General features: G+C 37.6%; 2 protein-coding genes across 5 annotated transcripts in view; one reads left to right on the top strand and one right to left on the bottom strand.

Moving 5' to 3' along the window:
• Positions 1-2,350: 2,350 nt before the first annotated feature.
• Positions 2,351-5,233, bottom strand: colec11 (collectin sub-family member 11). Of its 2 annotated transcripts, none has more exons than XM_080870936.1 (7): positions 4,749-5,233; positions 4,308-4,473; positions 4,132-4,203; positions 3,539-3,610; positions 3,378-3,431; positions 3,163-3,258; positions 2,351-3,013 (listed from the first exon to the last, which is right to left on the bottom strand). In XM_080870936.1, exons 2-7 carry the CDS (start codon positions 4,441-4,443, stop codon positions 2,604-2,606), a joined length of 840 nt encoding a protein of 279 aa, XP_080727062.1. In that variant the 5' UTR covers positions 4,444-4,473; positions 4,749-5,233; the 3' UTR covers positions 2,351-2,603. The 2 variants fall into 2 exon arrangements, with proteins under 2 accessions (XP_080727062.1, XP_080727063.1); XM_080870937.1 differs by having other exon boundaries at positions 2,351-2,995.
• Positions 5,234-7,024: 1,791 nt separating this feature from the next.
• Positions 7,025-15,834, top strand: part of myo6b (myosin VIb) — a 44,145-nt gene continuing 35,335 nt past the window's right edge. For all 3 annotated transcript variants that reach the window (XM_080871060.1, XM_080871062.1, XM_080871061.1), the window contains exons 1-10: positions 7,025-7,196; positions 10,429-10,577; positions 12,766-12,835; positions 12,917-12,990; positions 13,407-13,536; positions 13,787-13,892; positions 14,276-14,331; positions 14,425-14,522; positions 14,627-14,791; positions 15,412-15,492. In XM_080871060.1, coding sequence (XP_080727186.1) covers positions 10,461-10,577; positions 12,766-12,835; positions 12,917-12,990; positions 13,407-13,536; positions 13,787-13,892; positions 14,276-14,331; positions 14,425-14,522; positions 14,627-14,791; positions 15,412-15,492 — 897 coding nt within the window. In that variant the 5' untranslated portion in view covers positions 7,025-7,196; positions 10,429-10,460. The remainder of the gene's footprint in view (positions 7,197-10,428; positions 10,578-12,765; positions 12,836-12,916; positions 12,991-13,406; positions 13,537-13,786; positions 13,893-14,275; positions 14,332-14,424; positions 14,523-14,626; positions 14,792-15,411; positions 15,493-15,834) is intronic.

The following is a 15,834-nucleotide window of genomic DNA, read 5'->3' as shown; positions in this document are numbered from 1 at the left end:
AGTAACTGCGGGTTCGGAATCTTGCCCAAGGATACTTTCGCATGCATAATAACTTTTTTAAGCACTGTACATCCTTTTCGGATGCAGTTTTTTCCCAGGTTTAATCCGCTAATATAAAACACATTTACTGTTTGACTCCAATCTTCTCTCAGTGTTTATTTATATACACTCATAACATATGTAAATGTTGAAAATAATGAAATCTACACATATTCTGTCTGACAAAGCCAACTTAAGTTTAACACAAGGCTACTATAGATCTTTCCTCATGATCCATGCCATATGGTTTACCATTTATGCCCTCCTCCAAAATCTATTGTAAGTGTATAATGGTGATAATAAATATAATAGAAAGCCAAAGAAGTGTATTCTTTTTTGAAGAAAACATGTATCCCATTCAAATTTTTGACAGACTCCTATTGTATATTACAACTGTAGCAGAGTGACTGCAGCCCCTTCACTTTTAGACAGAGCTGTCCAAACTGTTTACTACAAAGGTAACCAGAGATTGCTGCAACAATGGCACTTAATTGGTTTATGGCGGACAACTCCTGGTCAATTAAATACATAATTCATCTCAGCATTAATTATTCATTTCTTAAGGGACTGGTGTTCTGCTTTATTAGGAGAAATGCATCATGCATATTCAAATTCCTCTTCTTAGAGGGATGCAATAGGATATCATCTCAGCTGGGACACCCATCCTAAAACAATAGCTGCCAGGGCCGCAAGACATCTCCTATTAGTCACACAACCAAACCGTTGGAGGATTTTCAAAGATGAAAATGTCAAACTAATCTAAGGTATGTTATATCTTGTTTCTGTCATTCAGCAAACAATAGGCTGTCATATTATTGTCATGTGTAATCTGTTATTTTTATTTTAAACTTTAGGTGGCAAATTATTTTTATATAAAAAAAAACTGACAGCATTAATTTAACACTACAAATCGAGAATATGTCAATGTGCTTAGTATGTGATCAGGTTTTAGACACTGCATCAAATGGTTTTCAGAATTTTATGCAAAGTCATAAAAGTCTCCAGCAATTAGTTCTTATCAGTTCTTAGCCAGGATACATGTCGTAGGGTAACTGTGATTCAAATTGTGCTTAGCCAAAGTGTGATATGTCATGTCAGGAATCAAGGGGAAGCAGTGGGTGAGTTTCCTTTGGCGCTCTTAAAGGTCAGTGCCATCCATTTTAAAACTCCCATTTATTACAGCACACTAAGGTGCAGAGTGAATGTTATAAAGATGTAAGGTGACTCCGGTGTAATTGCATTGCTCGCTGGATAATACATGAGAACCTTACCGTGTTCACTCGTTAGGATGTTTGCATACTTCAGAAGGACATTGTCGCAATGATTTGACTTTGATATGATTCATGTTTAACATATTTAGCACATATACCAATTACTGCTTGGTATTTATGCAGTGCTACAGAACAGCCTAAAATCAACCTAATAGAAGAACAACTGTAAACATTAAAATTAATGAATTTCCTGGCTTCTGCACTTTTAGCATGACAGTTATTGTTTTTTTGTAACACCTGTGCTTTCCTTAACATAACAGATAAAATGTGGAGCAGCCACTGACTTCAGTCCCCTGTAAGGGATTTTTGCTGTAAGATGAGCTTTCGCCCACTGGGTGGCGATGGTCCATGTGGAAATTACAACAGAAAAGTAATTATTTTGTTATTTTACAATAATATAAAATGGGTCACTTTAATGATTAAAACATAATGTAAGCCATATAAGTATTTTGCGACATGCATGTATACATGTTCATGGTCGCCAGTCTATTGCAGGGCTAACTCACAGAGACAAATAGCTGTTCACACTCACATCTGACCAATTCAGAACCAGCAGTTAAACTAGCATGCACGTCGTTGGACTGTGGGAGGAAGCCTGGACACCAAGAGCCCAACTTCTGCACACAGAAGCCAGCCAGTGGATTCAAACCGAGAACCTTGTTTCTGTGAGGTAGTAGTGTTAACTCCTGCAGCTTTGTGTTGCATCATTTATCGTATATTTCTTCCATAAGTTTGCTTTAACTGCTGCAGTAAATAAGCGCAACTAGTTCAAGAGCAAAAACTAATGTGCAAAAAAATTATTTTTAAACTATGTATAAATGTTTATTGCACAGCACATGAATGTGGAATGCATGCTGTATTCTGTTCATCTGATTAAATTCACTCAACTGGAATGTCTTTTAATTGTATTTTTTTTTCTACACAATCCACAGCTCTCTATATTTGCTTATTTACACTGTTTGTCTATCGTACTGCTACAAATATTGCTCAGTGGATTTTCTGAATTAAATAAAAACTCAGTTCCTGGCATGCTTTTGGAAACACTAATTTATTTCAGTATGTATCAAGGACGTAAAAAAAAAATTTACAAACATTTGGATATTTTGTATGTTCAGAAAATAAATAGCTTATTAGCTCATAAGCAAAAAGGAAGTTGAAAGTATACTACTTTGCACAACTTGCGTATCATTTCGTATTCATATTTACAGATAGAGGATACAGCAAAATAATAAGATTACAGTTTTTGCTCCATTACATTTGTCCAGTCTGCAGTCTGTTTAACATATACTGGCCTCAGATGTTGTCCTTGTCAAATTCACAAACAAAATACATTGTCGGGTGGCACGCCACATCAGTCCACTCCCCAGAGGTCACCATCTCAGCACAGTCCTCATCATCATAGGCATTGTTGGGTTCTCCTTTTCTCCATTTGCTGAAAGTGGTCATGGGAGAGTGATCTACGTAGGTGAAAACACCTTCGCGCTCGAGGTCATGAATGCCAATGTAAACTCTGCTCAGGCCAGCGTCGGTTATATACCCTGCGATGGCTGCGTTTGCTCCCTCATCCTTCGGCATGACCAGGTGCCCTCCCCTCGTCTGGCAGTAGCCCTCAGCCTCGGTGTAGCGCTTCGCTTCCTTCACCAACAGATAGACTTTACTGTCTGTTTCCTTAATGCCAGCAACAGCTGCAGGGGAGGGCAGTGCTGAAAAATGAGCACTTGTATTTCTATAAATTTCACATTGACATGCCCGCATTTTCAATTCTATAGGACAGGAAATCAGCAAAATACCAAAACTGATAAATATTTTTTTTTAAATACAAAAGCATTTTTAAAGACTGCAAATCTTTTACCATTTTTAATGAATTTTAGTTCTGAGGAAAGCTGAGCCACAAGAATGTCCATTTCTCCAATCATCCTTCTAATTGGCGCACACTCACAGGGAACCCCTGATAAGACAAAAATGTGTGGGACTATCACAAAGTTGACTTTATTCATTTACAGATGTGTCTGTCTAATCCTGCTGCCATCTGTTTGACAAACAAAATAAGATGGTTTTAGAACCCACCTGGCTCTCCGTCTGGGCCCCTTGTACCAGGGTCACCTGGATCTCCCTTGGATCCTGCGTCAGAGATGTAAATATTTATCAATCATAAAAACACACTAAACAAATAATTGATGCATTCCTGAAAAAGTGTGCAGACAGTACATCTCTGCTTCTTATAGCACCTTTCATTCCACTTGGGCCAACTTTTCCATAACGTCCCATAATGCCTTTGTGTCCTTTGACCCCAGGTGGACCTAAAAAGAATGCAACATGAGTAAATTGTTCATATGAAGATAGAGACATACTGTATATCTTATAGTCAAGACAAACTTAAAACAGCACAAATGAAAGCAAAATTATATATATTAAACAATAAATCTTTACTTTCACTAAAGGTTAATTAATTAAAATGATGAATATGCTTCAGAGAACACCCTTCACTCCTCATTAAGGTCTTCCATAAACACTTGTCCACAGCTCTGGATTCCACAAACCATTTCTCATTTGACCTCTTACCCTAATATAAACACTTGACCATTTCTGGATGGCCTGGTAGTGATGTAACGGCACATTATCAGCCCGAGAAATGTGATCTTTACCCCAGTTTTTCTTGTATTAGTGGTAGTAATGAGAAAATGAGGAGATCTATAAATGTGGGCATGTGGAAAATATTCTCTCTTTAAAGATTTGCATTTTAGGGGAATGCACTTTTACTCACAAAACAAACAAACACATTCTATAATATATTTTTTTGGTGCAACTGCATAAAATATACCAGTCTCCCCTGGCGGACCAACTCTTCCTGGTCTCCCAGGTGCTCCCTTTTGTCCTTTTTCTCCGGGTTCTCCTTTTAGAGCAGAAGAAAAACAATTATTATATCAGATAGAGTCTATTCTTGGTTTTTAAGGTGTCTGGTATGCATTTTGTAAGAAAGAACAAAGAGCTGCATGCCTTTGAGTCCAGGGACAAGGATCTGAACAGTGCAAGACTCCTCTGGCAAGTGTTGTCCATATGATGTCTGCATTGGTAATAAACTCATCACTACAGACATTAGTATCATTGGCAGTAACAGTTTCTCACCGGTCATTCTTCTACATGGGATGATTAGGGGGCTATGCTGGAGAAACAAAACAATTTAAGGAAATGCTAATATAAAAAAATCATTCATAAAAAGCAAGGCTTGGTTTATATGTATCTGTATATTTCAGAATTAAAATAGTGGAATTAGAAGTGAGAATTTCCTTCCACTGAAAATAAATAAAAAAGAGACTGCAAAGCTGCATTTAGAACTACATTTGCATAAACCAAGTACACACACACAGCTTTTTAGTAACTCTAAGAAAGCGTTTTTACTTGAAAACTATACAGTATTTCAAAATCGGAAACGCCTACCTTTAGAAGTATTTTCCAGACAGAAGTAAAAAAGTAATGCCGATGTCCAAAGATTTGCAGGAGCTTTGAGTGCTGGTGGTCCTACAAGAGCATTTCATGTTCCTCTACACAGGCACCACAGAATGTGTGTGATAGGACTTTTGTAAACAGTTCACAGATAAACTCCAAAGCATTTGGGCTCCCCACAGATAATTAGCTGGGAAAGCGATCAAGAGATTGACAGCAAAGAGGCCTGATAAATATACTGACTCAACTTTTTAATGCTATCAGATAATTGGGAGAGTTAAATATATAATGCATTTTACAGAGCTAGCATGCACATTGATTTAGTAACAAGGTAGCATCTATTATTTTAGCAAGTCGCTGTAGTATTTTGGTTTGTATACAAACCAGTAGTGGTGATTATCATTACATATGCTGTGGTCCATATGAAATGGTTACAAGGAGAGTTGTTTTTTTATGTTATGTCTATCATATGATGTTATTTATTTAACATTAAGGATTTAAATCAAAGGTGTAAAACATAAGGCTCGGGGGGCACATTTGGCCCAGGAAAGACTCCAATCTGGCCTGCTAGAGAGCTTTGGAAAATGTGAGAGAGGGCATCGATTTCTACGTTTTTACTGTTTTGTCATTGCTTTTACAGTTTTTCCTACTGATAAAGAGCTCTCCCATCGCTAACCATACTATACCAGAGTAATTAAATAATTGATTAAAAAAAATAACAGTTAAAACACAGAAGAGTGCCTGATTTTTCACTAGCTGCTGTAAATTTCTATGTTTTGCAGTGAGTCCACAGAGGAAAAACTATTTTGTGAATTTCTGTGAATTACTCTTCTATTATTGTAATTACTACCATAATTTTTTCTGTAACATTACACATGTCTTTATTTGTGTGGACAGCTTTCTTTCATTTACTACAGCAATATCTCTTTATCCTGTAGCAAAATTGAGACAGCCGTTAACTGTTTAATGTATGTGGCCCATGATGCAAAATGAGTTTGACCTCCCTAAATTAAATTGTTTAAATAACTTAACAAATAATTTCATAAAATAACAACGAGAAAGTATCAAAATAAAAACACTATTTTTTTAACACAGAAAACGTTGAGTCCTCACCTTCTACAAAAAACCTTCCTTTAGCTTCAGTGGAGGATTTCACTTTATGCCATGCATTCTTTCTATAAGTATACCAAGTTCCATTCACTACACATTTCCTACAAGCATGTGGGTTTGAAATTATTGTTTATTTGTGTTTTGCTTAACTCTGTGCTCCTTGGTGTCTCTATTGCTCTCATTTCCTCCAGTGTGCACTGGGATTCTCGCCATCATGAACCTTCTAGTGCATCCCTTCCATGTGAACTGTAATTACATGGGATATGGTTGCTTATATGCCATATGAGCACATGGGGGAGACATTGTCCATCAGGCAAAGCAGTAAAGCTTTGATCTTTAATATAAAAGCTAACCAGACCATTTACTTTTTTAGTCTGCTATTCATCAGTCAATATAACATTGCGTTAAATCACACAAGATCAAATTCATTAACTGTCTTAACTCCAAAGTGGTTGGATACAAAAAAAAGGTAAGAGTTTTGTAGATTGGTGTTGATCTGGGGGCTTTAAAAATAAAAGCTACATTTTAGTGCTTGCTGTCAACTACTGTCCGTAATCAGATATGATCCAGTACTGGCGTATCAGGTGTCCTAATTAGATTTACAAACCGAGTGGCAGCCTGTGTTTCAGTTGTGGATTGGATGTCTCCTTCAAAAATCCCCCCAAAAGTTTCAGATTACCTGCCACTCAAATATTCATGAAGCTCGAGGCAACATTTGCAGTCTTTTCTTCGCAGCCACGTGCTCTCTGCTAATCCTCTGTTATTTTTATAAGGATGACAGACCAAACAAATAGCCCATCAATTAGTGAAATAAAATACCTACATTCAGACACTCAAACATTGCATATTTAAAATTCTTGTGATTCTTGTGATTGTTTATACGGAACAATTTTTTAATGAGATTCACATGCATTAATACATTGATGGAAAACAATTCGAATATAAAAAGTATTAAGTGATATAACTGAAATTATTCACACTCACGATCGCCGACCTGAGCTGTTTTTGTTTAGATTTTTACAATATGAGTGGCTTTTTAATGTTTAGTTATCAGTATAAACCATAAGCCAAAAATAAAAACGTCACAGGATCTTACGAGGGACACTTTAACGCACCTTTCGCGGTGAGGGTGACGTCACCGGTGTTCACCGGAGCTCGAGCGTAGCCTGTCACCCAGACAGCCCGCTGCTACCTCATCCGTCCTGCTGCAGGAAGAAACACCGACAAAGCTGGAAAGCTGGACCAGTGCTGCACACATACAACCGAATGAGGAGCATAAAACGTCTTACTGTCACCGTGAACGTAAATTCAACTGCTTGAAGGATTTCACTTGTAAGTGTGTGGTTGTTTTTTTGTCTACCTGTTAAGCTTTTTAAAATTTTATTCCAAATAGCTAACGTTACAAGTATTTTGAAGTACTTTGTCTGATTTAAGAGCAATTTGGGAACTGAGTTTTCTGTGGGCTTCTGTTTAAACCTGTACTTTTGACTTACTTCCACTGGTGTACTGTTTGGTGTCTTGGTGCAGTAGTCGTGCTTAGTTCCATAAGTTTCTTTGAAAAAGTTATTTGGGGTTAATCGTAATTATGAAAACCTCATTTTAAGGTTGTCTCCAGTAATCACAACAGCCGACAGTTTAGCCCACATCTCGTTTCTGCTTGATTGCTATCAGGAAATTCTGTCCTAGATATTTCTCCTGTACATAATTTAGCCGTGATGCGTTTAAAGTGTCCTCACGGGATTAACAAACGTAAACCAGGATTCTTTATTCTTATGTATTTATTTATTTTATTTTACAATTTCTTTCTCTGACATGTCACTTTTCATTCAAATGTAGGCACACCACTTAAACTAAATGCTTTCTTGGCATGCACTTCTGAAAGTGTACCCTGTGTTGTGTGTGCATCTTTCATCCTGTTGCTCTGTAGCCATCGTCCAATGCTTTTTCCATGCCTCCCTTCCCTGAGAGAGAACCGGAAACAGGAGGCAGGAAACACGAGGGGTGTTTCACCGCGTACTGCTTTGACTCTCAAGCAGTGTTCATTTGTGTGGGAGTGTATATATATTTGTGTGTGTGTTTTCATATTTCCTCCTCTCCGTACTTTCTGGCTCTCTGTTTCACTGGATATGTGACACCCTTCTGATTTGCATTGTCTCAAACCTGCTCACTGACTTTTATTTGTGAGGTTTACATCTCACTTCAGGCGTCTCACCTCTCTGTCTGGATTAGGGTCAGATACTAAGAGGATTTGAGGCTGCAGAGTCAAAGTTACTCATGAGGGGCTGGTCTCAGTTTTGTTGTATGCAGCCAAGGATGCAGACAGTTTGGAGGGCTCTTCTAAAAGAGCCCAATATAACGCCCTTTATAATGAATGGAACTTGGCTTATAGAATGTTCTGGCAAAGTACGGTTCATTTTATTGTGGTTTTCCAGTATGCAAAGTCTTTCCGCTATAGCAAAATGCGTGTAGCCATTTAAGCTTTCCGTGTTCATGAACCATTCAAGTGACTGAATTTCATTTGTGAACAAACTGTGAATTTATGTGTGAACAAACTGTAAATTAACTTGAAAGGAACTGTGGGATAGTTATGTGGTTATCAGTTATCTAACAAAAACAATCCTTAGGATTCCCTCTAGCCTTGATCTCACACTTGAAGGTTAGAGATAATAGACCGGGAATGTCATTGTGCGTTTTTCTTCTGCTTATGTTAGAATGTGATTTTCTATCTATCTATCAATTTATCTATTGAGATAGATATTTAAGATACAACTAGGACACTAAGATAGATCTATCTACCCATCCTAGTACCTGACCTGCTACCTGACTTTAATGGTGCAGAGTCTTTGCTGTTATGAATTCCGATGGTTACATTTAGGAGTTTGATGGAACATTTATCCTTTGATATATGAACTCTTTCCTTTGCTGGTCTGAGCGCCTACTTTGGACAAAGACATCTACTGTTGAAAGTTTAGTATTCCTCTATAAATATAAATAGATAGGCCACATAACAATAAACTGAGATAACAGCATGTCTTTTTCTTCAATGCCTTTCATTATCTGTGGCAGCAGATTGTTTAAAAATGTAGAATATGCACTTTATTATACATAGCCAGACAGTGGATGTATGTGTATTTTAATGGCCTTAGCAGTTTAGCCATGTGTGTTTCCTCAACCAGTGTAGTTGTGTTTAGAAATCAACCTCATGCACTTCCCAGACATAAACGTACTGACCTGAAGGGAAATGCGTTTGGTAATAAAGGAGTAAAACTGTGATCTTTGGTCCTTCATTGCTATTGTCATGTAAGAAGTGGTAACTAAACCGACATAAAGAAATCACTTGTTTCAGTAGTTGTTATCTGGGACATAGAAGCAATGAAAGTGTCTGAAATGTTAACATTATCTCATGAAAAGGATTTAATAATATATGAAGTGTGCTCATTTTTCTTATTGTAAGTCTAAACAGAAAAAGAAAAAGAGATACCTAAGTTGGATCAGTCCTAATGCTGAGTGCATTCACCTGCTGAACTTTTAGTTGTCGTTGAAGCTTTATCAGCAGTTTCCGTTAGATGTCTACTTTGACATTTGACCTCAATCCCTGAAGCTTATTGGATACTCAAGCATAACATCAGCACTTTTGCTTTGAGGAGCTCTTCAGTTGTAGGATTAACTCAGGTTAGTTAATCCTACAACTAAAAAGAAACTTTACTTGACAGATTCAGACACATGTTATCCACTCAGTGATCATATGAATCTTTAAAGAATTACAAAATTACCTTACTCAGCCTCACTCATAAAGCTGTGCATTTGGTAAAACTAACAGTGTTTAAAATAACCAATAAATAGAAAAATTAAATACTGTATTTTATACCTCACAAACCATTAACCAGTGGTTGTAGCGTACCATATTTAGCTTCTTAACTTGGCGTACCACTGAACCCTAGCAGCACACTTGCAAAGTGGATTGTTTCTCTTGTCAGATTTGTGGGGTCATTCGGGGGAGTGTTGTCTTCACTAAGATTGCAGCAGACAACTCCTCTCTCAAAGGACCAGCAAGCACCATCAAATTGTCAGATCCCAGTCATGCAATGCAAATAGGTAGAGATCAGATATAGCAGATCAGTTTGATCATGAATTCTTGTATTTATTTATTTCTATTTAGGTGAGATTTCACCATAGTTGGTAGGCCTAGTTGCTGGCTACTTTAATATTGTCTTCAAGTGTGAAGTAATAGCAAAATGTTATAGTTCCCAAGGCTTTTTACAAGCTGCAGGGTGTAATGAAGACTTTGGCAAATACCATGCAAATACAGAATAGATGGTAAACAAAAATGTGGTGGCGGTTCTGAGAAGCTGCCCTCCTCACAGGCGATTGAAGTTCTGACGTCAAATTTACGATAGTGATATCAACTTCCGTTTTGCAGTTGTGGAGACTAGGTGTAATACATAGTAAGTGGCCATAAACCTAGAAGCAGACTCTGTTTGCTTAAAGTAAAATGCAAAACAGTGCTTTACATATTTATTTTAATTTACGTCTGTGTTCCTCTTTTTGTCTCTCCCTTTTGCAGAGTTGTGTGCCTGTGCTGACTGGAGGTAAATCATGGAGGATGGGAAGCCAGTGTGGGCGCCCCACCCCACTGACGGGTTCCAGCTGGGCACGATCACTGACATAGGAGCCGACACACTCACCATAGAACCGCTGAACCAAAAGGGCAAGGTGGGTTATCACACAAGTAAAGTAAAACACACGTGTACACACACACGCGCACACAACATTACTTTTAATATAAAAAATTATTCCAAATGACTATTTTTATTAGGAATTTGAAAGTAGTGTGTTGAATAAAACGTTCAATAATTTTATTAAGCGTGATTTCAGGTAGAAAGGCGTTAGCACAACAATGTGTACAATGTGAGAAACATGAGAGACCACATGTACAGAGACATGAATAAATAAAGGGCAGCAGCAGGTGTGCTGATAGTGTTGCCAGGAGGGAGAGCTGCTCATTAGGAGGTAAAGGCCACCTGTTACACCTGAGCCATCATGTATCCCCAGCAAGCAGGCCTCTACTGCTTACAACAGACCTGTGCAGTAGCAGCTGCTTTTGCCTTTGTTTTCAGGTACTGGATAGCGAAGTCATGCTATAAAACATAGTTTGTTGTGGCAGGCAAATGTCTGTCAAACCGCAGATATCGTGGCAAGGTAACAAGTTAGTCAACAAGCGCCCTCAAGATAATTTGCATATTTGCAAAAATAAAAGCGTTATTATGAACTATAATGTTAGCTCTGTTCTGTGTCCTATGCTCACGCCGTGACAGTCTGACTGTCATCATACATAACCCCAAGACCCAAAATTAGCTAAATTCAACCATCATTCCTTTATAACTTTACTATGAAATGTAGTGATCATCAATGTTAGAGTTCATGTAATATCAGCTATTATGCATGGTGGTTGTACAGGGAAAACATTATATGCATTGGTGTGCATCTATGGCATATAAGAATCTACATTGAGAATTTATTTGTATTTTTATTTTCTTGAGATAAAACATGTTAATTTCACATGCTAAAGATACAAAAAATGTTTAAAATGGTAAATGGCATCCACCCATTCACACACTGGTGATGGCAAGCTACATTGTAGCCACAGCCACCCTGGGGCGCACTGACAGAGGCGAGGCTGCCGGACACTGGCGCCACCGGGCCCTCTGACCACCACCAGTAGGCAACGGTTGAAGTATCTTGCCCAAGGACACAACGACCGAGACTGTCCAAGCCGGGGCTCGAACCGGCAACCTTCCGATTACAAGGCCCCGATTGCATTAGAAGTGTCCTGAGGCTCTGGATATTGCAGTTGCATCAGATTATGTCCATGTCCTGCACTGATTATATTGCCATTGGAGGCAATAACATTAGCTAAAAAATATTGTTGACTAGATGGTCAAAACTTTGTATGATAATAATCAGTTTATGCCTTCTTACAAAGCTTAAACTCCCATTCAAATGAAAGGGCAGTTGAGTGTTTTTTTCAGTGCTCTGTTGAACTCATTAGTGCCTCAGCTTTCTGCAAGACTCTCGGTCTGGCTGCCTGCTTTCCTCTGTCAGTTTACTAGTTGGACATTTCTCGCATGATTGTTATTGTGGACGACCAGTTTGTGCCAAGACCTGTTAGCGGGCACACAAAGCATATTCTCGTTACGCTTCCAGTCAGTTTTTGGCAAGAAACCATGCGTCAAAGCACAAGATGGATCAGTCTCACACAGATAAGCAGTTGTTTATAGTCAGTGTGTAGCAAACATTAAATATATATAAAAGAAACAGATACTTTTAATATATACTGTATATAGCAACTCACTGTTGATGTCAGTGTCGTTCTTGCATCACTGAATGATGGTGCCAAGTTGTCTGGTTACTGCAAGATCAGCAAATAACCTTACCACCATCCCTACCAGCTGTAACCCACCCACTTACTCAGTCAGGTGTTCAGATCCTGTTCTCTCCCACCAAATTATTCATTATCCTGCCATGTCTCTCCTTGTTTCTCTCATAGCCGACTTGTTCCATTGAGTTTATTTCCATGAACTCAGACTCATAAACAATAGAGTGAGAATATCAGTAACTAATTTAGCCTGGGAACATGTCACACTGAACATCGTTACTGTGATCTTTAAGCATGGTAAACTTTTCATGTTTATTCACTCTTGCTTAACTGTTTATGATGCTTGAGAATGCTAATAAACATTTGTTTTGTGTCATAAGCTCTGTAAACTGCAAGGAGTAAGCAACAATTAATCTAGTGTATAATGTTGGTCGGAAAAAGCAAAGACAGCGCCACATGTAGCACACCTGTCTATCCTGGAAATGATATTATGTAAATGTAAAAGTGAAACTGTTCACGTTTTAGACTTTTCTCGCTCCGATGAACCAAGTCTTCCCTGCTGAGGATGATGTCAACAAGCATGTAGATGACAACTGTGAGTCTTCACACAAACAATATTTGTTCAACATATTGTTAACGATAAAATGTTAATTATGTGTAACCCGTCTGTTTGCAGGTTCCTTAATGTACTTGAATGAAGCCACTCTCCTCAACAATGTTAGAGTGCGGTACAGTAAAGACCACATCTATGTATGTTGTTATTACCATCCACACTAAGCTGCCTTAGCACAAGTAATAATACGCCTGTCCTTTATGCGGCATATGCTTCATCATGAGGAGATAGAGTAACAGGGTTGAGTGTAAAAAAACAAAGAATCAATTTTCTTGTTTCCCAGTGGGGAAAAGTACCAGCTTGTAAAGAGTGAAGGGAAGCTAGTAGTCATGGTCAGACTGGCAATCCCAGTTCTGACTTCAGTCACTCACTTAGATAATAAGGGACAGCTGGTAGATGAGAAAATTAGAATGGATTATCTCAGCAGCCTTCAGTGGGGTGTTTTTCACTTCTTCTTCCTTTAATTGATTATTAAAACATATTTATTTGTAATATCTAGCAATTCACTCAAATGCAGAGACCCTAATCATGCTTTTATTTATTTCTTCCACAGACGTATGTGGCAAATATCTTGATAGCTGTTAATCCATACTTTGACATTCCAAAACTGTACAGCCCAGATGCCATCAAGTCATACCAAGGGAAGTCACTGGGCACCCTGCCACCTCATGTCTATGCTATAGGTGAGAGCTCACACATGCTCAGTGTTAAAAAGGGGGGTTCAATATATAAGTAACTGAAATGCACATGTATAATGTATTATAATCATGAAGTGTATTCAAACTTGCCGTCTTTTGGAAGTAACTTTTGTTACATGATTCTTTTAAGCTTAAAAGCTGCACTTTAAAAGATTGTCCGTCATCATGCCCTGATTTTGCCATTACATTACTACTTATTTTATTTTTGTGTGTTTGGTGTTATGTTTTATTTTAGCGGACAAAGCCTACAGGGACATGAAGGTTTTGAAGATGAGCCAGTCCATCATAGTTTCAGGTGAATCTGGTGCAGGAAAGACTGAAAACACCAAATTTGTTCTCAGGTAAGAGTCCGTATGAATTATTTTACATTCTAGCCCCTGTTTTTCCTTCACATTTGATCTTTTCCTTTCTAATTCATGCGAATATGAAGAATGACTTTAGTTCAAACCTGTTCACACTCCCAATTGCTCCTGTATTGAATTCAAAGAGAGCCATTGGTAATATCTTCGAAATCAAAAACCATGCAGATAATGTTAAAAAGCCTATTGTATTAATAAATTATAATTTCACTATTTAACATAGAACTATCTAAAGTTTAATTAACTATCAAGTTCCCATTTAATGTTGATGGATTCTAGAACGTTTTACCAGCAGTTTTAAAGGGAGAGCTGCTGCTTTAAATCTTAATCTGACTTTTATTTTTAATGGATTTTAAACTTTTCAGATATCTGACCACATCATATGGAAGCGGTCAAGACATTGATGAGAGAATTGTTGAAGGTACTATATTAAAAGAATTCAACACTTATTCGTAATGTATTAAAGTTTTAATAGAGAAGGTGATGTTGAGTGTATTTTTTTTGCAAATGTCAGCAAATCCCCTTCTTGAGGCCTTTGGAAATGCAAAAACAGTCCGAAACAATAACAGCAGTCGCTTTGGGAAGTTTGTAGAAATCCACTTCAACAGCAAGGTAAGCAATGTAAACAGATTAAGCTCTAGTTTGTTCTGTTTGTTTGTGTTTCATCAGTTTTAAAATTTGCACTGAAGACTTGATTTTTTCCCTTGTGCTACCAGAATGCAGTTGTGGGTGGATTCGTCTCACATTACTTGTTGGAGAAGTCAAGGATTTGCATGCAAAGTAATGAAGAGAGGAACTACCACATCTTCTACAGACTTTGTGCGGGAGCATCTGAAGACCTAAAGAAGAAATTACACCTTGACTCTCCAGATAGTTTCAGGGTCAGTGGGTGCAGAGGTTTTTATTAATTTGCCAACTGCCAACTGAAAGAAGTTTTTTTATTATTATTAATTAGCTATATTGACACTACAAACATCTTTTTGGTATTTTTCTATTGGTTAGCATTTCTGTGGAGGCCCACTAGATGTCACATGAGGTTTTTTTTAGCAATGTCTTAAATCCAAGACATCCTCCCAAGTGTGATCAAAAGCCCTTCAGTAACATAATAGTTCACAATTGAATTTTGGCTCTTTAGGATGCAATTATCAGCTCAGTAGGGGAGAGAGAGAGTATTAAAGTGTTTACCATGGCTTTTACTTTCCTCTAAATACTCTACAAAACAATGGTTAACAGAACAACAAGCATTTCAAGCTGTTCCCTCAGATGTTTATCATCGTATCAAGTCCCTGAGGCGACACCCACATCAACAGAGGCAATTACTTCATGCAATCCACTACTAGTCAGCTGTGGAGCAATATTTGGAGACAGCAGAGTAGATTTTTTCAGTGATGAAAATCAATATAAACATCCTCAGTAGATTTGCCACCATGAATAAATTGAATTTATTAAAATACTAAACATATTAAAATGTTTCTAAGTGTTTTTTTTTTCTCTGTTGCAGTACCTGAACCGAGGATGCACCAGATATTTTGCCAGTAAGGACTCCGACAAACAAATCATGCAGAATCGTAAGAGTCCTGAGGTAATGTCGTGTCCTGACTTAATCCTTCTGGCCCAAATTATGAAATAATAATTAAACGTTGGGTATTAATCTGAATTCTGTTTTAACACTTAAATTACCTTTGTAAGAAGAAACAAAGAACACTTTAGAGTTCTTTCTTATGCAGAATGAAAAATAGATATTTTTACGTTCCCAACAGTGAGGAAAGTTCAAAACAAATCCCAGATTGTAGCTAAGAAAGTATATTGCCAAACTGAGTTGATATGCAGGAACTGGTTGATACCAATATTTTATGCCAAGATATGTGAATTTAGCAAATTATAAATAACACAAAAAAATAATGCATTGTTCAGAAGACGTCTA

The sequence above is a fragment of the Rhamphochromis sp. 'chilingali' genome, assembly GCF_963969265.1.
Source record: "Rhamphochromis sp. 'chilingali' genome assembly, chromosome: 21".
NCBI classification, from domain to species: Eukaryota; Metazoa; Chordata; class Actinopteri; order Cichliformes; family Cichlidae; genus Rhamphochromis; species Rhamphochromis sp. 'chilingali'.
This window is presented reverse-complemented; position numbering and strand designations above follow the sequence as displayed.

Bases quoted from the DNA above. Each gene is read 5' to 3' on its own strand.
- colec11 (XM_080870936.1), bottom strand. From the start codon at position 4,443: ATGACCGGTGAGAAACTGTTACTGCCAATGATACTAATGTCTGTAGTG. The intron at 4,204-4,307 runs GCATGCAGCTCT...CTGCTCTAAAAG, and splicing joins CCTTGTCCCTGGACTCAAAG to GAGAACCCGGAGAAAAAGGA. The intron at 3,432-3,538 runs GTGCTATAAGAA...TCTCTGACGCAG, and splicing joins TGGCCCAAGTGGAATGAAAG to GATCCAAGGGAGATCCAGGT.